The following is a 22,595-nucleotide window of genomic DNA, read 5'->3' on the forward strand; positions in this document are numbered from 1 at the left end:
AAAATCATGTTTGTGAAAATGGTGTATGATACTTCATTTCTTCTAATATATGACCAAGAAGGTGCTCATCATAAGCAAAAAAAAAAAAAAAAAAAAAAAAAAAAATTGTACAAAAAACAAAGAAAATGCGAAAACTTCTTTAGCAATCACTGGTAAACCAAACTTTCAGAAAATTCATAAGGCTTCTGTTGCATCTTCCAAAATATTTTCCAAGAGCTGCCATTAATTTATCCTTCACTGAGCAACATGATGTAGCACTTTTTTTGGTGCATATTTCTCAGGACTTCACACTCATCAACTATGGACATTTTTGTTACTCAGCAACATAAGAAGATTTGTTAAATATTTTGCCAATGAGAAAGTTAAAAAGGCTAATTTTTTTGCCATTTAACCTTTGATACTGTTTTTGAGTGTCAGAGTCTAAATGTTCAACCATTCTTTTAAATTCTGTGTGTTTGTGTGTGACATAGGATAATTCATTTAAACAAATAATGTGTGATCGAGAAGGGGATTTGTCTTAAAACCTAAACCATAAGAAAATAGAATCTGCATACGAATCAGAACTCCTCCATTTTCATAAGTAAGTAGTTTTTGAAATAATGGAAGTGACAAAAAACATTCTAGTTGATTTAAAAGTTTGTCAGAGAATCACTATTCAGAGAGAATTAGTAATTATAATTTGTTGTCTTTCCTTTTTTATCATGAATCTTTTACAAATATACTATGTTGGCAGTTATAATACATTCCCTTCTGTTTTCACTTAGTTAAAAGCCCCTATTCCTATATTTAATAAACCTTTTTTAATAAACATTTATATTTGACTTTGAATTGTTTCAAATATTCCATTTCATCAGTGCATAAAATTACCAGTACACAGCTATGTTAAATTCATAATATTTTAAGATTTTCCATTTTTTTTACTGATAATGTTGAACAAAGTTACAAATAATATGAAATGTCTTAATTTTGCATCCTACTTATTGATAGTTTTCTCAAAGTTATCTAACAGGTGAAAACTGTAACAAACTTTAGCCAATGGCTGCCTATTGCAAAATGACTTCCTGTGGCTGTAATCATTGACTTTCACTGAGCAGAATGTCACAGTAATTGCAGATTTTACTGCACACGTGTCAGGACTGCATCCTCTTGGGACTCTGTGTTCAAATTGTGGAAAATATTTTACCAATGGGAAAATTGAAATGATTAGTTTTGTTTATAACATTTCATTGTTTTTCTGAAACTCCAAAAATGCTCCATAAATTTTTTTCAAGGAATTCTGTGTGCTTTTCTGCCTGGTATATGAGAGTTCACCATTTCTAGTAATGTAGGAACAAAAAGGGCTTTATCATGACCAAGAGAAAAAATGAAAACCAAAAACTGCAAAATAAAAAATACAAAAAAAATAATTGGGAATGTGAGTTTTCTGGCTTGACAAATGATCAATACTGGATCAATCTCTTATTACAACTCTTGCTCACATATTACAGAGTAAATTTCCTAAACATGATCACACTTTTATCACTCTGTAGTACTTTACATAACATTGATCCATGTGAAATAAGAGAACTGGTTTCAATTTTCTTCTCACATATGGAATATTTCCTTAACCTAATTCCACTTATAAAATATTGGGTAAACATTAGATAGTACGTACAGTTGGTTAACAATTAGATAATTGGGTTGCGAAATCCAGTTTTACCTGCCCTGTGAAGGCAGAAGGAGGAGCAGAACCTGCTGAGACTGAGGAGAGACAGCAATGAATTCCAAACATCAGTATGTGGAGCTCAGTGATGGCTACTTCATTCCTGCACTGGGCTTTGGCACCTATAAACCTGAAGAGGTAACAGTAGCATGTTGGGTTGAAGGTTCAAAAGAAAGAAGAGAGAGGATGAATGGAATCCAATCTGGGTGGTCACGTTACTGTTTCCTATGTGATTCTGAAAGGCTCACATGGGTCTCTGCTTCTCCAGACTAGAGCCATCCCATATTCAGGAGGGACAATTACTCTGCATCATTGTCTGATTTCAGTCTGTTCCACCAATTTAGTAAGGAGATGAATGTCAGCACTTGGTGTGCACTGGTACTGGTTTCGTTTATTTCTGTCCTTCAGAAAATGTCTTTTCCTTCTGAGAAGGCAAGGTCCACAGACATCTGTGCAGCAAAATGTGCTAGAGATGAGAAGTACAGAATAACATGAAGGGAATTACTTTCTTTTCCCTATGAGGTAGCCTGCAGCATTGTACAGAAAATGTTGGACCTGAGCTGAGTAGAATTTTTCATGTGGTCTCAACTGTTTGAAATTTGCCTGAATGTATAATTACACATTCTGATATGTCAAACTGGGATCTCAAAAGGATATTTGTGAATTATTGGTCATCATTCATGTGTGTCGTATGGACATATAACCCTCTGAAATGGGGCATGCTAAGTTCACAAGACTGGAAAGAATTTTATATTCAAATATCATCTTGTAATCACTTAATTGTATGATAAGGGACTATTCTCTGAATTTTCAATTTGAACTTTTTTCTTTTGCAAGACTTAGGGAAACATCCGGATAGCAAATATGAAGACCATGACAGGATCTGTGTAGACTGTAGGGCAAAGTGTCATGAAGGAGCCCCTACTCCAAGTGCTCGTATAACTAAAAATATCAGGGCTGGAATCAACTGAGGGCAGTAGGTCCAGGATGACATTCAATTTTATTTCATGGAAAAAGAAAGTTCTGAAGATTTTAAAACAGAAAAGAGTGGGTTTGATCAGCCTTTTTATTATCTAACAGATGAACTTTCAAATCATCTTTCAAATTTTGTAGAACATGCAATAATTTTCAATTCAACTCATTGCATCTTGCTCAGAAGAGACTGGTGTAGCTTGAAGGGCTGACACTTTATGAATAAATGCTTATAAGTAGAGTGTAGTTTCTTATTTGTAAATTTATATCCTTAGATCTTATTATATATATACATATTTTTTCCCGTCAGTGTTTAGTTCTGTCACAGAGAGATACATTTGTGGCCAGTGGTGACATCACATATTGCTCTTCCTTCAAGAGCCTATTTTCAATCTGGCCCATGGCTGGCATCTGGGAACATCGATTTTTCACTTTTTTGTAATACACAAAAATGCTGGCTGTCCCTAAAGGGTACAGACATTGGAGTTTATTCAAGTATTGTGCAGGCAGGTTCATAATCCTGTTTTTCCAGGTCATTGGGATAGGTTCCCCAAAGACCAGAGACAATACCTGGAGACTGCATACAAGGCATAAGTCCTTAATGAGGAACGCTTAAGAGGAGGGCTCGGCAGTGAGAGTCTTGGCAGAGAGCACCTCCCTCCCTCATGTTGCTTTGCCAAGCAGGGATTTCTCTTCTTCATGACATTTTGTCCAGTGAAAGGTGGTTGGATGAGTGACACTTTTCCTTTCGACAGTGCCCTCATTTCTATCCCCATCACCAGGAAGAGAGGGGTTTTAAAATAAATTTTTAAAAAAATTTTCATTAAAACATAACAGTAGAGTGTATTTTCACATAGTTACCCAAACATGGAGGATATCTTCTCCTAGTTAGGATCCTGGGCTTGTGGATGTACATGATGTGGAGATTCATTGTGGTGTATTCACATATGAAGTTAAGTGAGATTCAGTTCACAGCTTGACCCACTCCCCTCCCCCTTCCTGCCCCTTCTTCCACTTCATCTAATCCTCTATTCTTCCTTTCCTTTCCCCCTGCTGTGTGTTAGCATCCAAATATCAGATAGAAAATTTGACCTTTGGTTTTTTAGGTCTGCTGATTTCACTTAGAATAATGGTTTCCAGATCCATCCATTTACTGAAAAATGTCATAAATACATTTTTTGTTGCTGAGAAGTATTCCATTGTTTATATATACCACATTTTCTTCATCTATTCATCTTTCAAGTGTACCTAGTTTGGTTCCATTCTTTAGCTATTGTTAATTGAGCTGCTATAAAGATTGATGTGATTGGATCATAGTGGTATTCTAATATTAGCACCTTTAGAAGGCATGTAGCAACGTGTAATTGAGGTTCCCATTCTTAGTTTTTTGAGAAATATACATAATACTCTCCAGAATGGTTGCATCATTTTGCAATTCCACCAGCAATGCATTGGTGTACATTTTTCCCTACATCTTCACCACCATTTATAGTTTAGCATCCACATATCAGAGAAAATATTTATCCTTTAGTTTTTGGGTTTGGCTTATTTTGCTTAGCATGATATCCTCCAACTCCATCCATTTACCATCAAATGCCAGAATTTTATTCTTCTTTAAAGCTGAGTAATATTCCATCATATATACATATATATTTTTTCACATTTTCTTCATCCATTCATCTGTTGAAAGACACCTAGTTTGGTTCCATAGTTTAGCTACTGTGAGTTGAGCTGCTATAAACATTGATGTAGGTGCATCACTGTAGTTTGCTGATTTTAAGCCCGTGGGCTATACACCGAGGAGTGGGATAACTGGGTCAAATGGTGGTTCCATTCCAAGTTTTCTGAAAAATCTCCATACTGCTTTCCATAATGGTTGCATCAATTTGCATTCCCAGCAGCAACATATGAATGTAATTTCCCCTCACTTTTTTGCCAACATTTTTTCTTGCTTGTATTCTTGATAATTATAACCTAACACCAAAAAAGAAACAAATAACCCAATTCATAAATGGGTAAGGAAATGAATAGACACTTCACAGAAGAAATACAAATATATGACAATCAAGCAACGAATATATGAGAAAATGTTCAACAACTCTAGCAATTAGAGAAACTCAAATAAAAATGACTCTAAGATTTCATCTCACTCCAATCAGTTTTGCATTTCTCTAATTACTAGACATGTTGAACATTTATGTCACATACTTGTTGACTATCTCCTTTTGGGAACTGTTTGTTTAGTCCCTTTGCCCATTTATTGATTGAGTTTTTGTTTTGATGATAAACATTTAGAGTTCTTTGTATATTCTGCAGATTGTCACTTTAACTTCAGTGTGGGTGACAGAGATTTTTTTGGTCATTAACTCGGAGAATCCCAGACAAAGTGAATTTGAGATCATTACCACAAATGCATCACTAACCAAGACATGGGCAAAAGTTGAGTTTTGTGAGTTCACTCCTTCTGCCCATGATATTCAAAATCAATCATTGGCTCTTTCTTTATGTCTTACAGATAAGAAAAATGGGCATGCGACATTCAGCAGACTAGACCCTTATCACCTAATTAATTCATCAGAGGAAAACTTTCAATATAAAATTCCTTTTAGCCTAATTAAGTGCCCACTTTGCTCATTGTGCATTACCTCTCACATTATGATTCTCAAATACTTTTGTTTGTTCCTCTAGATTCCTAATAGTAATACAATAGAGGCCACCAAAATAGCTATAGAAGCTGGATTCCACCATATTGATTGTGCGTATTTTTACCAAGTAGAAGAAGAGGTAGGACTGGCCATTAGAAGCAAGATAGCAGATGGTACTGTGAAGAGAGAAGACATATTCTACACTACAAAGGTATTGTGCATACAGTCTAAAAATTACCATAATGTGATCTGAAGAAGTTAAAATTGCTGTTGGATGATCAGTTATTGGTGGAATGTAAACATGGGTACAGTGTTTAGTCACACTTAAGATCCAGTATTAAAAGAGAGAATGATTATGAATTGCTACTCACAGTCTCCAAATTTATAAATTTAAAGCTTTTTTACATTCCTTATTCTAAAATCAGAACTATGATTTTGTATTGGTTGTGGAATCAGATAGAATTATGAAAGGATCATAGTTTTATTACCTCCATGGTGATTTTCTGAAATTTCTTATCATTCTGATTAACAAATTTAACACTTCTCAATATCACAGAACAATTTAGGACAGCCAATGAGTAGTAAAGAAGATATAGCTCAAGTGTCTTGATTTTTGTCTTGCAAATATTTTTTTAAAATGTGTGTTTCTCTTCAGTACTGTAAATAAAAAAAAAAAAAAAAAAAACACCTAATTCTTATCTGGTGAAATGAATGTATGAGATGGACTAGAAATAGGTTTGCAATCTGTATGAAAATGCAATTCAGAGATTCAATGATGTTAGTATTTGATAAAAATAGTGTCTCTTGAATAATTCCTTCCACAGTTTGATTGGTCGACTAACAAAAAATAATCCAGTTCACATGAGTAGATCAGATGAATGGAAACCCAAGACCTGAAGAAAATAGCATCCCTGTGATCAAGCATATCCAAATAATAGATCAATAAATGTCTCAATATGAATAAAGTCCCCAAATGTGGGTAAAACATTAATCCAGCACATTTTCCTTTCTTTAACCTCTGCAGCTATGGAACACTTTTCACCGACCAGAGCTGGTCCAATCTTGTTTGGAAAGATCACTGAAAAAACTTGGTTTTGACTATGTTGACCTGTATCTTATTCATTCTCCATTATCAATGAAGGTAGGCCATTTGCATCATCAAACCTATTTAATTTCAGCTATTAGCATGAACATAATTACTAGAGGTGGTTAAATTAAGCTTCTTATGATAAATTTATATGAACCTAATTTTCATGAATTATAGAAAGTCCAAACCATTTAGATTCATGAATAGAAGTAATCTTCATAAATGTCTCTGTCTATTCATCTATTATGTCTGCATTACAAGAGGTTTACTTGAATTTTGTCCTAGCCTTTTCCATTGGTCATAATAAACTATAAAATAAACTGACTTTGGGACAGTTCAATTTCATGGTCATTAATGTTTGCTAGGGTCTCTCATATTCCAGCATCAAATCAATCTTGAATAGAAACTTGATTGACCATCTTAGGCACACATAAATATTTGTGTACCTTCATGTGTCGAGGTAGATAAAGTACACTGTGGCATGTGTCATCATTGAAACCCATTATTGCAGGAGATCAATACATGCAATCATAGACTTTCCCAGCGAAAAAGAGACATTTCCACAGGGTAATGTCAGGACAGGAAAAGTAACGAAAGGCAAGATGAATATATAGCAATGCTCCACTTATTTCATGAAGGTTGGTGTCCCATCCCATAGATACACCTAGAGTCTTTGCTTTTCATGGACATATGAATTAGCATGATTGCTGTTCTGATCACTTCTATTTCAGCCAGGGGAAGAGATTTTTCCATGTGATGAAAACGGAAAATTTATATATGACACTGTCGATCTCTGTGCCATATGGGAGGTGAGTGTCTGCTGATGTGACCACATGGGGCAACATTTAGGTCCCCTGAAATTTTGTGTCTAGAAATCATTATCTTTAAATGAGTTTTTTTTTTTGGTTGTTGTTGTTGAAGTTATGGAGAGGAATGCATTACTGGAATACAACAGAAGTAAATAGAGGAGGAGGACTGATGACAAGTGAGGACATGCAACTCCTGTCTCCACAAGCAGTGATGTCCGATTCCCTAAAGAGACACAGGAATGCTTTCTGTGCTGTCACTACCTTCCTCTATCGTCATTACCATTTTTCTCTTCTTAATAACCAATTCAACCAGCTTTGTGGTCATTTCTTGGCAGTGTTCCTCTTAACAGTTCTCTCTTGCATTTATATTGACATAGTCGACTGTAGAAATGACCCTTCACAATCCCTTCCTCCCAAGGCCATGGAGAAGTGTAAGGATGCAGGATTGGCCAAGTCCATTGGGGTGTCCAACTTTAACCGCAGGCAGCTGGAGATGATCCTGAATAAACCAGGCCTCAGGTATAAGCCTGTCTGCAACCAGGTGAGACCCCTGAGCCTCATCACCATCTCTTATTCATTCCTTGTTTCTGCACCACTGCCACGTGTCCATTTGTCCTGTCCTGCAGTTCATTTGCATTTTTAGAGCAGAAGAGTCTAAGACTAGTGCCATTGTCTTGGAGGGTGTGCAGGATTCTCAATTGTATATCTACTGGTTGATTGCTTATTGAAATTGAGGGGAAGATCTTAGTACCTAGTTTATGTAGGAATCTACTGATGTAAAGGTGTTCAAGGAGGAGTGTTTATTCATCAGACTTAAGGGATAACTGAACTTGTCCTTGACCAATAATGGATGACCTGACTGGATGTGTGAGTGGGTTGTTGAAGGAATTGTGTGTAGGAAAGAAGGCCAGCACACCTGAAAGGGCAGCAAGAAGAGTAGGTGAAAAGGGAAGATCAGTAGTCAGGGTATGTGTGGAAGTTGAGTGCCAGATCCTTGTTTTCACTTATTTCAGCTTTCTAGGCCCAGAGGCACAGTTACAGGAAAAGTAAAGCAGAATTTGTGAAAGTTAAAGGACCAGAAGAAGTTCCTTGTTTATGGTGATGCTGATGGTGGATGAAATCCATATTCAGGAACTTCACACAGAATATACAGTTGGCCTTGTGCCTGACTCCATGTTACTTTCTTTCTTCCATGCTTTCTGATATCAAATCAACTGTGTAATCACGTCAATTCTTTGCAATTTTCTTTGCTCTACCTTACTTTTTGTCCATTTTCAGTCATGGAATAATCAATTTTGATTGGAAAACAGAGATCATAAAAATTATAAATTTCATATATGTTGATAGAGTGCTATAAATTTCAAGTATTAATGTTAATACATTGACGATTATTGTAGTACTAATTTCACCCCAATTTTTGATCATGAAATTTTCCATGCACACAGAAAAATTGAGAGCATGATATAGCCCATTTCATATTTTCTACCCGGTAGCTAAAATTGTTGATATCTGGGTTTACTGCTAGATGTTTGCTTATGTGTGATATTTTGCTAAGTGCCAAGAAGTAAATTACAGACTATTCTCTTCACTTTTAGAGACATCAGAGAACATCTCCTAGGACTGCAGTTGATCTCTCACATAGCACATTTTCTTTACTATGTCTAAAGTTTAATAAGTCACTCCTATCATCTAAACCTAGTCTAAATTCTCATATCCCATTGCTTTTCAGAAGTATCTTGTATAGTTCTTCCTCTTTTCTAGGATGCAACTCTAGTTCACATGTTGTTTTCTGTCATTTTTCTTAAGATATTTTCATACATAATGTTCACATATTGCTTTTCCAAATAATATTGAACCAATATATTTTCAAACTATCTTATTATATCAGTTACATTTTTATATTCCCATTTTCAGTCAGTAAGAAGTTAGACTTGAATTCTTTTTATAAATCAAGGTCCTGGCTGAGTGGTCCTCAGTGACCTGTTTTTGATCACACTAGAAAAAATTCAGACGTGTTGATCAGAGCAGCAGGCACGGGTTTATTGGAAAAGATAAGAAAAGGGAAAAGTGGACACTCTCAAGAAATACAGAGAATCTGCTCAGAGAGGAGGTGGAGGGCATGCCCATCCTACCTCCCAGTTTTATTATGAATCTCATGGAAGATTTCATAGACCAGCCAAGGTTCATCTCTTGACTGTTTACTGACAGTAGAGTTGCCTCAGATTCCAAGTCTCCATTTGTGTGTGCTCTTGCCATGCAGAGGGGAGATTTTCAAGTTGGAGTCACTTTGGCCCAAACTGACTTGTTCTAATTGGAGCTGGTTCTTACAGATGGCTCGGGGGAATTAGTCTAAAATCCCTGAGTTCTGGAATCTGGTTTTTTTTTTTTTTTTTTTTTTTTTTTTGTTTTTTGTTTTGTTTTTTTTTTTTTTTTGATCAAATTTTTCTTTTCTGGCACAATTTGAAGTCCACGTTTTAATTTAAAAAAAATCAGCCTCTTTTCCTTGAATTTTTTTTTTCATATTGACTTTAGCATTCAGTAGAATGAGATACTTTCTATGTTGTCCACTGCAGGTAGAATGTCACGTTTATCACAACCAGAAGAAACTGCTGGACTTTTGCAAATCAAAAGACATTGTTCTGGTGGCCTATGGTGCTCTTGGAACCCAAAGAATCAAAAAATGGTAATGAGAACATCAGGGAGTTTACCTAAAAAAGTCATTGTTGTTGAACTATTTATGATTCTACAAGACTCAGATTTTGGAAGATCATTCTCAACTGACTCAGAGAGAGGGGAGAATTTCCATTTCTGTGAAAATCTTAAAAGACACTTTATGCTTCTGGTAAAGGCAGTGCAATTGAGGTTCCCAATTCAGGTTTGTTCTCAACAGATCTGAGACTGTTCTGTGAGTGGGTGAAGTGGTGCTTGTCTTTAATTCCAGGGACTTGTGAGCTGAGGCAGGAAGTTTGCAAGCTTGAAGTCAGCCTGATGTACTTAGTGATACCTTGTCTCAAAATAAAAATAAAAAGGAGTAGGCATTTGGCTCTCTGAAAAAATACCTTTAGATTCAATCCATAGTAAATCCCCTAGACCCTCCAGTGAAAAACACAGAAACAAATGAAGGCCTCATAACTAACCTGGTCTCAGGACGTCAGCATTTCTCTCTTTCCTTTCAGGGTTGACCAGAGCTCCCCAGTTCTCTTGGATGATCCAGTTCTTGGTGCCTTGGCAAAAAAGCACAAGAGGTCTCCAGCTCTGATTGCCCTGCGCTACCAGGTGCAGCGTGGGGTGGTAGTACTGGCCCAGAGTTTAAAGGAGAATGAAATAAAAGAGAACATTCAGGTATACAGGATGGCTGTGGGCATTGGGGTTCTTAAATAGAATCCTTCACATGTGTGCTTTTTTGAAACATAATGACACTTTGGGCCAAATTAATACCTAGAGCATGTAAGATTTCAGGTGCTTTCCAAAGTGTATTTTCCTGCTGTACAATGGGACAGGCAGTTTAATTGGATAGAATTAGGAGAGCAAAAAGCACAGAGATTTGGTTTTCACAATTAGTATCCATGTATTTTGTAACCTTTGCAAGTGACATCTTTGTATTTATTTTCTAAAATGAGAAATTGTATTGTGTGATTTTTAATCCATAAGTGATGATTTTATATTACCTTTCCCCAAATCCTCCTCAATGTATTTTCATATTTGTATACTTATTCATTTTGAGATTTTTGAATGTGTCTACTGTCATTTTATGAATTGCCTATTTAAATGCATTTTTCATCTTTTCATTTTCAAGTAGGAGAACTTTTTTGAACTATTACTTTGAGATGGTGCAAACAAATGACCCTTAATATTGACTTTAGTACAAAAGGCTTTTGTTCATGGTTCTAAGGTTTGAATCTTTGCTTTGGCTAAGCCTGAACTCTGTGAATGTCTTCCAGCTACATTTGCTTCTCATGCATTTGCAATAAACTCTCCTGTGTATCTGCCAAAAAGCATGGTCCCTCTGCTTCATTCTGGCTTGCTCTGTTGTCTGGGGATTCTGAGCTCCCTCCACAGAACATTACAAGCATCATTGGATGACTCTGGCTTGACCTCACCACATACTCCTCTCCCCATCTGGTGAATGGACCCTTGCAGAGCATTCCTGTCCCTAGGCTCAGTATAGGCATATCACTTTTCTGCCAAGTTCTAATGGCCAATGTACATTATAGACCATGCAAGGCTTTGCAGGTGGGGGAAACAGACACTGTCTCTTAGTGAAAGAAGCTGCAAATTCACATAGGAAAGAGTGTAGATTATGAGAGGTATGAATTATTGGGCAAACATTTTTGTAAATATTTGAACACATTAATATTTTGAATATAGTTTTCAGATGCAGATGTATTTGGTAAAATATGTTCTCCCATAATTCTACTTGTGCTTCCATTCTCCTATTGGTATACATTCCTTCTCTTATTGTCTGCATGCCTTGACTCTTTGATTGATGAGTCTCATGGTTTTTCTTATTTTGGAACTCAACGATTATCTATTACATTTCTTTACAAAAGTGTTATGGTTTCTCATTCCAAATTAAATTCATTTAACATTATGAAAAATAAACTTTTAAATCACTTGCTAAACTTCCCAACATCAGGAACTACATTTCTGGCTACTTTACTATTAGTGATTGTCTTGTTTACTCTTTCCCAGTCTTAATACAGATTGAAAATCAGACTTTCTGTCCTAGATTTCAAAGCATTTCCTTACTTCTTCACTCATTTAAAAATATCTTGGCTATTATAGATTGATCTATTACAAATAATTTAGAATCATCATATCAATTTCTTCCCAGATTGTCATTGTTTGCTTGATATTGCATTGTAACTCTCACCAAACTTGGAGAGAAACTATTTTGAAATATTAAAGATTCCAATCCATGAGTGCGATACAAGTTTCCAATATTTAGCTAGTCATACCATATTGCAGTAAAATTCTAATGGAAGATTTTTATATCAAATTCAAATCTGAAGGTTAATTTTGCTGAGGAGCATATTTTTGGTTGGCATGCATTTCATTTCAGAGCTTGATATCGATTATTTCATTACCTCCTAGCTTTGAGGGTCTGGTCTGAGAAATCAGCTCATATCTGGAGTTGTATTTCTCTAAGCATGACCTGTCATTTTTCTCTTGGAGCCTTTAGTAGTCTATCCTTATTCTGTATGTTAGACATTTTCATAATAAAGGTGCCTTTATTTGGGTCTGCTGTAATTTTTTATATTTGGGTTCTTAGAAGCCTCCTGTATCCAATTTCCATTTTCATCCTTTAGTTTTGGGATATTTTGTGGTATTATTTCATTGAAAAATTGTGCAGTCCATTGTTTTATGATTCAGAGCCTTTATCTATACCAATGAATCTTAAATTTGGATTTTTCAGATTGTTCCATATAGCTTGAAAATTCTGTTCATGGTCATTTACATATTTTTTCCATTGTCAAGTTTATTTTTTAGATCCTGGATTTTGTCTCCATTGCCGGAAACTGCTTTCTACATGGTCTAGTCTGTTGGTGATGTTTCCCATTGAGTTTTTCTTTTTGTTTATTTATTCCATCATTTTTAGGATTTCTACTTGATTTTTTTTTCAGAATCTCTCTTTATTGAAGTGATATTCACTTCATGTGTTTCCTCACCTCATCCTTTAGCTGTCCCATCAGATTAACTAATCACATTCAAAACTCCTTCTCAAACATTTCTTCCATTATTAATGGATTCTGTTATTGGAGTATTTGGTTTATTAGGGACAGTTTGTTAACTTGCTTTATCATTTTGTTTGTGTGTCTACCCTTTTAGTGGTATTGATCTGATGCAGTAGATTATCTACTATGTAGCCTTATAGTGTACAAGAAGGTTTTTAGTACCTCACTGTTTAGGTGGAGAGAAAGAATAACATGAAACATTTAAACAGTATATAGCAGGAACATAAACACTTTCTCTTATGAACATAAACACTTTCTGTTATGACATCTACAATGTTGTCACAATAAAGACAAATGATGGGCACAGTTATTGCACACAACAAAAAACATTTAGTTTCCACAAGGGTTTATAATTTCAAATGGTGAACAGGGAGAGAACTGAGGTGATGTAGAATATGAGAAATATGAGGAAAGAGGAGAAAAAGTAGAAGTGACAAATTAAAGGACATGTGAAAGAGAGAACTACAGAGATAGGTCATTAGCAGAAGAGAGAAAGAGTCAATGGAAACAGACAAGTGAGAAAAAAGTAAACATTTAAAAATTAATAGTAAAAATTTTAAAAAAATTAAAAACAAAACTGAAATATACTTATGAAACACCTAGTGCCCAAAAAACTGACCCATTAAAAAGAAGTGCTTTCAAAAATGCCATAAATGAGAAAAAAAATGACACATATGTCTATGTATACATGACCTGGAACAATAATGTCACACTTTAGCAGAGTAATGAAAAAAGAAAAGAAGAAAGAAGAAAAGAAATAATAAGTTCTTAATGAAAAGTTAAAGAACTGTGTTTTTGGAGTTCAAAAAATTTCTCAGCAGCTAGCTTGGGTTGTTTGGAGAATGATACTTGCTCCATCCTCAAGGTGGTCTTGCTAGGGATAGACAGGTAACCCAAGAGGCCCTATTTGTGGAGGCAGACTCTAGGCTTAGGTAGGCTCCAGACTGTGTTGTATGGAATTGGTCTGGAGATTTTAAATCAGTACACCTCTAGGGCCCAGTAACTTCTTGTCCATGCTGAAAGAGTGTACCCCAGGAATGTGTCCTGTGCTCCACTCAAGTGGTGGAGGAGCCGATTCTTCGTCAACTAGGTCCCCAGGTGACTGCATAGCTCCTGGTCTTGGATTCAGTGTCCAAACTCTGTCTCCCTATCCCCATATTTTGAATTTCCAGCCAGGCTAGTGTCTCCCTGCAGGTGCTAGAAGCAGCCAGATTGCAGGGGCAGAGGAGAGCCAGGAGGGTTTTCACACCCAGTTGTCCCCTCTACAAACCTCTCTAGCCATTTGCTTTTCTCTTGGTCACTTAGGCATACACTGTGCTATCCATGTGGGGGTTTGCTAGGCCAGTATTTTGAGCCAGACTCGGGTATGCCAGAAATAAGCTCCCTCAGCTGCTGGTTCCATTCAGCACTGCTGCAAAATGCTTTCTTCCTCTGTCCTCCACACGTCACCATGAAGTTGGAGGATTTCTTCCCACACAAGAATGTTATGCAGCAAACATTTTAGTTTAGTGAGGCAGGTTTTTTTTTTTCCTCTACACCATCCAAAGTTCCTTCATTCTTCTCTTCCCCCTGCCACACCTCACCTTGTTATATATCATCATCCACTTATCAGAGAAAACATTTGGTCTTTGGTCTTTGGTTTTTGGGGATTGACTTATTTCACTTAGCATCAAACTCTCCAATTCCATCAATTTACCTGCAAATGCCATAATTATTTTATTCTTTATGGTTGAATAGTATTCCATTGTGTGTGCGCGTGTGTGTGTGTGTATATATATATATATATATATATATCACAGTTTCTTTATTCATTCACCAATTGAAGGGCACCTTGGTTGGTTCCATAATCTAGCTATTGTGAATTGAGCTGCTATGAACATTGATGTGGCTGTATCTCTGTAGTATGCTGATTTTAAGTCCTTTGGGTATAAACTGAGGAGTGGGATAGCTGGGTCAAATGGTGGGTCCTTTCCTAGTCTCTGCTTTCCAGAGTGGCTGCACCAATTTGCAACTCCACCAGCAATGTAAAAGTGTGCCTTTTCCTCCACATCTATTATTGCTTGTGTTCTTGATAATCGCCATTCTAATTGGAGTCAGATGAAATCTTAGGGTGGTTTTAATATGCATTTCTCTAATTACTAGGGATGATGACATCCCTTGGCAACTTTGTCTAGCATGAGATAACTGTATTTAAGTGGGTATGTCTCCATGTCTTTTATCCTTTTTCATATATTTGTTGATCACCTGTATATCTTCTGTTTTTTAAGATTTTTATAAACTTTGGAGATTAGTGCTCTGTCTGAAGTGTGTGTGAAAAATATCACACTCAGTAAGTTCTCTTTTTACGTTATTGATTGTTTCCTTTGCTGAGAAAAGTTTTTTAGTTTGAATCCATCCCATTGATTGGTTCTTGCATTTATTTCTTGCCCTACATGTGTCTTGTTAAGGAAGTCTGGTCCTAAGTCAACGTGTTGGAAATTCAGGCCTGCTTTATCTTCTATTTGGTGAAGGGTCTCAGGCCTACTTCCTAGATCCTTGATCCATTTTGCATTTACTTTTGTACAGGGTGAGAGACAGGGGTTTAATTTCATTTTACTGCATATGGATTTCCAGTTTTGCCACCACCATTTGTTGAAGAGGCTATCTTTTTTCCATTGTAAGTTTCTGGCACATTTGTCTAGTATAAGATAACTGTACTTATGTGGGTATGTCTCCATGTCTTCTATCCTGTACCTTTGGTCTAACTGTCTGTTTTGGCGCCAATACCATGCTGTTTTTGTTACTATGGCTCCATTGTAGAGATTAAAGTCTAGTATTTGATACCTTCTGCATCACTCCTCCTGCCCAGGATTGCTTTGGCTATTCTGGGTCTTTCGTGCTTCCAGATGAATTTCATGATTGCTTTCTCTATTTCTATGAGAAATGTCATTGGGATTTTAATTGGAATTGTCTTAAATCTGTGTAGCACCTTTCAAATCATGACATTTTGATAATATTAATTCTGCCTATTCAAGAACCTGGGAGATCTTTCCATCTTCTAAGGTCTTCTTCGACTTCTTTCTTTAGTGTTCCGTAGTTTTCATTGTAGTGATCTTTCATCTCTTTGGTTAGATTGATTCCCAAGTATTTTTTTTTTTTTGAGGCTATTGTGAATGAAGTTGTTTTCCTTTTCAGATGTTTCATCACTTATGAATAAAAATGATGTAGATTTATGGGTGTTGATTTTATATTCTGCTATTTTGCTGAATTCATTTATGAGGTCTAGAAGTTTTCTGGTGGAGTGTGTTGGATCCTCTAAACATAGAATCATGTCATCAGCAAATAGTGACAGCTTGAGTTCCTCTTTTCCTATTCATATCCCTTTAATTTCTTTCATCTGTCTAATTGCTCTGACTAGCATTTCAAGGATCATGTTGAATACAAGTGGTAGAATAGGGCATCCCTCTCTTGTTCCAGTTTTTAGAGGGAATGCTTTCAGTTTTTCTCCATTAAGAATGGGCTTAGCATACATAGCCTTTACAATCTTGAGGTATGTTCCTACTATCCCTATTTTTTCTAGCGTTTTGAACATAAGGTTGTGTTTTATTTTGTCAAATGCTTTCTCTGCATCTATTGAAATAATCATGTGATTCTTAACCTTAAGTCTATTGATGTAATGAATTACATTTATTGATTTCTGGATGTTGAACCAAACTTGAATCTGGAAACTTGTCATAAAAGATCACATGTTATTGCACAAAGCAGCCCTTAGTAAATGCAAAAAATATAGAGATACTACCTTGTGTTCTATCAGATCATAATGGAGTGAAATTATATATCAATGACAAAATAAAAAACAGAAATTACTCCAACACCTGAAGACTAAATAATATGCTATTGAATAAAGCATGGATAACAGAAAACATCATGGGGGACATAAAAAAAATTCTTAGAGCTAAATGAAAATGATGATGCAACATATCAAAATCCCTGAGACACTATGGAAGTAGTATTAAGAGAAAAATTCATTGGGTAGAGCGCATTGAAGAAAAGAACAAAAAGTCAACAACTAAATGACCTAACATTACATCTCAAAGCCCTAGAACAAGAAGAAAAGAACAACACCAAAAGTAGTAGAAGACAGGAAATAATTAAAATCAGAGATGAAATCAATGAAATAGAAACAAAAGGAACAATTCAAACAACAAAAAGTTGGTTCTTTGAAAAAGCAAATAAAATAGACACCCCGCGAGCCACAATAACAATGAGAAGGAACGAGAAAACTCAACTTACTAAAATTCATGATGAAAAAGGAAACATCATGACAGATACCACTTAAATACATAACATAATGAGAAGCTTTGAAAACCTACAGTCTACCAAAATAGAAAATATTGAAGACGTCAACAAAGTTCTAGAGACATATGATCCTCCCAAACTGAACCAGGAGGACATACACAATTCAAACAGATCAATTTCAAGCAATGAAATGGAAAAAAAACATCAAAAGTCTACCAACTAAGAAAAGCCCAGGACCAGATGGTTTCTCAGCTGAGTTCTACAAGACCATCAAAGAAGAACTCATTTCAACACACTTCAAAGTGTTCCAGGAACTAGAAAAGGAGGGAACCCTTCCAAACTCATTCTATGAAGCTAGTATCACCCTCATACCCAAACCAGGCAAAGACACATGAAGGAAAGAACATTTTAGATTGATATATCTGATGAATATAGACACAAAAGTCTTTAACAGAATCCTGGCAAAATCGCATACAAAAACATAGTAAGAAGATAGTTCACCATGACCAAGTAGGATTCTTCCCAGGAATGCAAGGTTGTTTCAACATCCGGAGGCAGGGTTTTTGATCTCTAAACTCTCCTTACCCAGACATTCCTGTCCTGTTAAAAATGTGGATTCCTATATATCCTTATGATTTCTCTGTTCTCATGGAGGGAACACTGTAGCTGTTGCCTCCAGTCATAGCAGAGTCTGTGGTTCTGGGATTTATTCCTTATTTAATTATGTTTTATTAGATTCACCTTCAAGAGTCCCCGATCTATTTTGAGTTCCGAGTATGAAATTCCACAAAAGTACCCCCATGTTTTTGTTTCCTATCTTGCTGAGAAGCTATCTGTCTGCATTCTTTATCTCATCATTGAAACAGCCAGGAAAGGCACCTTATCTATTCTGAAAATTTTAACCTTCTCTGCAGTAAACTTCACTAGGAAGGCATTGTATATATACCATTAGATTCATTCATACATTCGTGATGATTTTGATAATCATTAGATAACATATCCCTTTTCATTTTGAGAATTTCCTAAGGCACAGAAAAGTTCAAGTAAAAATTCAGTGATTGTCATTCATGTAATTTGTCAGTTGCTAAATTATCAACATTTTACTCTCGATATTTTTAAGGAAATTGGTAATGATTGAGGTATCTGTTCTTTTCAGCATTTTAGTAATTTGTGAAAATGGTTCCCATGTATAAAATGTCTCAAATTAGACAAAGTGATTCTCTTTGAGCCATCTCCTTTGCTTTTATTAGCCTAATTAACAGGACATAATTAGCATTTTAAAAATTTCTGACTTAAAATTTTTGAACAAAATCATTGTTGGAGTTTCAAATGATCACTAATGGGATACAGAAATCAAACTATAGCTGGCATGGTGGCTCACGCCTGTAATCCCAGCAGTCCCAATGACTGAGACAAGAGAATCTCGAGTTCAAAGCCAGGGTCAAGAAAAATGAAGTGCTAAGCAACTCAGTGAGACCCTGTTTCTATGTAAAGCACAAAACAGGGTTGGCGATTTTGCTCCATGGTCAAGTGTTCCTGAGTTCAATCCCTGGTACCCTCCCACTAAAATAAATGAATATTATTGACAATTATTGAATTATTTAACATATTTCAAAATGTTGCCTTTAGTATATTTTTTGAGGTCTTTTAAATACATGACACTGTAACATTTGAATAATATTGTCTTCTGTTTGAGATCTCTTTTTGTCTATTGTTGGTGCAATTTCAATGTATTACATGTCAGAAGTGATTTCTTTATAAATTTCTCCTGTTATTTATTAACCATTTGAGTGTTTTGCTTGATGTCTTCCATAAGTTTTAGAAACTTCTCAGATATTGCAAATATTTTTTCAACAGTCTGCTTTCTTTGGACTTCATTGGATTATCAGTATTGGCAATATGTAGCTAAAATCTTTCTACTTCTGTGATAGGTTTTTGATTTTGAGTTGACTTCAGAAGACATGAAAGACCTAGATGGCTTGAACAGAAATTTTCGATATATTGCTACTGAATCGTAAGTAACTTTGGTAGATGGGGCCTTTGTTTGTTGTAGTTTCAAGTATTTCTCTCCTTTTTGGTGCAGTTGTGATCAGAACCTAGACACTAATTTGACTGTCAAAAGGTTTATATTGATGCTGTTGGGAGAACATTTGGTTTTGAGTTTGAAAATGTAGACATGTCAATGTAGATTATAAAGTAGTTTTGAGGAGAGAGATTCAAAAACAAGGGATGAGTGTGCAGAAATTAAAAAAAAACTCGTTAACGAGAATTGATGGTTATCAAAAAATGTTTACTCCTTCTTGATGGTTTATGGTTATAGAGTCTGATAGTATACATGCATTTTAAGTTAGGGTAAACAAGGAATATATCTCCCTTATGCCTGTGGGAATGTTAATTCATAATAGAAATAAATGCGATGATGTTTAAAGGGATTTCATAATGCATGATTATATGTGCTTAAAAATTGAAGGTATAGTTTTCTCATTTCTAATATTTTTTTAGTATAAATCAAAATGAAGAACAATGTATGAACATAATGTCAAGAAAGAATAGCAAACAACTGTCATTTCTTGCTACCTATTAATTATTTCAAGAAGTAATGGTTTTCTGTTGTATTGTTACTAAAGTATAGAGATCTAAATACTAAATGGTTAGCTCCAGTAATTTGCAGGTCCATCTTATAAATAACATTCCTTTCATATCTGAATCTAGCACCATGTTGTATGTGATGAGCAGTGAGCAAATAATTAATGAATTAGGTAATGAAAGTGAAATTGCTAGCAATATACTGTACTCCTTTGTATTGATCAATATCTGAAGTTGTTATTATACTAAAGGTGGCAACAATGGATGTGCTCTCCTCCACAAAATTAAAGAAGTAGAAGTGGAGCAATCTTTGTTTTCACTGAGAAGATGAAATAAGAACAGACTTCTTTGCTTGATACAGCTAGGGGAAATGAATATGAGTGAATTCTTTCTCTATGAGTCCTTGTGTTCTATTCTAGAAAAGGTAATTTAATAGGAATAATTTTGATATAACTAAAAATTATTTATTTTATAGCTATGTTCATGAAAGTAGAAATGGCAGATTCTCTAGCCACTCAGGAAATATAATGGAGCTCTGCAGTTTTCACTTGCTTATCCCCATAGAAAGGGAATCAGTGACTCTATGTTACATTTTTCTTTCTCATTGTAGTATGGCTGACCATCCAAATTATCCATTTGCTGATGAATATTAACATGAACATCTTTGTCATGACTTCAACTAGTATGCCCTATGTTGAAAGAGTTGGAAGAGATGACTCAGGTGCTGTTGATTGGACACATCAGTTCTGTTAATCCATGCTTCTTAGTAATTCCCACTCTGCTACAGCAAAGCTCATTAGTCCAGGCACTAAATTTTCATCAAATTTTGAAAATAAATAAAGTTGTTTTCATCCAAGATTCTTATTTTCACTGTCTCTGTCACATTTATGATTTTCTTTTTGACCAATTATGAAGAAATGTAATTGTCTACCTCTCTCTAAGCAGAGGTTTGGAGGTCATAATACATTTCTGGGGTAGGAGAAGATAGGAGTTCTAAGACTTTAGGGCAGTAGCAACTGATATTTATTAGTCAGTGTTTCTCTAGCTCAAGGAGTAAAAAGAAAGCACATTGCATTTAGATCATCGTTCACCATCTGCAAGATGAAGCACATGGCATGGAGGAGGAGTAGTCCAAAGACTCCCTTCATATAGCTCAAGAATGAGTGCCTGCTCTTGGAAACTGGGGAATGAAGTTATCCTTTCAGATGTTCACCAAGGAGATGAGAGGAAACCTGGCCTGTAAAAAGCATGAGGAGTCAGATGTGCAAAGTTTGAAGAGGGCAGAGTTGGAAATTTCTCTGCTTGTGAATTCTGTCCAAATTTTTTCTTTTTTTCTTTTTGGTTCATTATAATTATACATAATAGTGAGCTCCATGGTGCCAAACTCATACATGCACATAATATTTGATCAATCTCATACCTCATAACTTTACCTTCCTTCCTCCCTCCCTCCCCCTGATCTGCTTCCTCTACTCTCCAGATCTTCCTACTATTATTGTGATTTATTTAATGTGATATACATATACATGTATATATGCAGGTGATTTGATTTATAGATATACTGTGATATGTGCATATATGGAAATAGCACACTATGGCAGATTTCATTCCCCAGTTACTTCCCCATGCTTTCCTTCACTTTTTTGCTCCCTCCTTCCTCTTGATTCCTTTCCTTTACTCTGGCAGTCTTCCTTGTAGCAAATGTTCTTTTGATAAATATATTCTGTGGACAAAAGGACCTTTTTCCATACTTTATCCAATGCCATAGCTGGAGTTATGATCAGCATTGAAAAGAAAAGCTGAAACAACCTTAGTTACAATATATTTGGAAATATTTTTGTTGATTTGGATGCATTCATGGAAAGAAATCTCATAAATCACTTGGTCATTTGGAATATAGAGTGATGTGAAAAAATGGTGACTTGTGAAGATCAAGTTTCTCCCATAGAAACATCAAGAAATCATTAGATTATGTTGAATTAATGCTGCAAAATTCTATAAACAGTTTTCTAGAGCACTAAGAAGGAACTCAATGAAGAAAAATGTGATACTATGTCAGACAATTTCAGTGTGTTTTTGCCTGCCATTGCCAAAGCTGCCTCACAGTGTGTTCCTTGTCCATAAGGTGTGTCAACACAGCTAACGATTTCTCTCCTCAAAGTAGGCTGGCTGTACTAAATGCCACTGAAATTTATCTCATCAAAAACTTTGGAATATACTGGGTAGCAAAGCTTTACTTGTGATCGCTAAAACACATTTCTTTGGCATGCATTGTAACCACAGAGATGGTTGATGAAATTAGATGATATGCCATAACAGAACAGAGAGGCATCATTTCCCTTATAGTGCAGCAAACATACAATTTCATGTGAGATGTATGATGTAGAAAATGAATTCTTAGGTAAATAAAAATGGTACCATTTTTTTTTTTTTTTATGTGCCAAGATTCTCTGGTTGCTACAGAATTTTTGTGTGCCATGGGAAAAAAAAAAAATTAGATTTTGTTTTGTTTTCATTTTTTTTAAAGAAAATATTTCAATTAATCTCCAGCGACATTTCCTCATGAATGGACAACTGACCACAAATCCAGAAAAGTGCAGGAGAAAGTTGAGGCCCTTTGCAACATAGTTGCTTCTGCAAATCCCATGGTCAATCCTTAGAAAACAACGGAGCTTATGTTGTCGGGGGGAATCCAGCAATTTCCACAGATTCTGAATGCTCTTGAAAGTAGGCCAAATACAATGAGGACAGGGGTTTCAAGAAGAAATGTGTTATCTTCAT

The 22,595-nt window shown here is 35.6% G+C and overlaps 2 protein-coding genes across 3 annotated transcripts in view; one reads left to right on the forward strand and one right to left on the reverse strand.

Annotated features, from left to right (window-relative positions):
- Positions 1 to 22,595, reverse strand: part of LOC306642113 (aldo-keto reductase family 1 member C1-like) — a 227,436-nt gene that overhangs the window by 171,950 nt on the left and 32,891 nt on the right. The gene's annotated exons all lie outside the window — the stretch shown is intronic.
- LOC306642111 (aldo-keto reductase family 1 member C3-like) lies at positions 1,691 to 20,667 on the forward strand. Of its 2 annotated transcripts, XM_079107579.1 has the most exons (9): positions 1,691 to 1,840; positions 5,363 to 5,530; positions 6,344 to 6,460; positions 7,138 to 7,215; positions 7,634 to 7,756; positions 9,789 to 9,898; positions 10,392 to 10,557; positions 19,160 to 19,242; positions 20,425 to 20,667. In XM_079107579.1, the coding sequence occupies exons 1-9, from the start codon at positions 1,757 to 1,759 to the stop codon at positions 20,465 to 20,467; spliced, it is 972 nt and encodes a 323-aa protein (XP_078963705.1). In that variant the 5' UTR covers positions 1,691 to 1,756; the 3' UTR covers positions 20,468 to 20,667. The 2 variants fall into 2 exon arrangements, with proteins under 2 accessions (XP_078963705.1, XP_078963706.1); XM_079107580.1 differs by lacking the exon at positions 7,138 to 7,215.

The sequence above is a fragment of the Sciurus vulgaris genome, assembly GCF_902686455.1.
Source record: "Sciurus vulgaris genome assembly, chromosome: 12".
Taxonomy (NCBI): domain Eukaryota; kingdom Metazoa; phylum Chordata; class Mammalia; order Rodentia; family Sciuridae; genus Sciurus; species Sciurus vulgaris.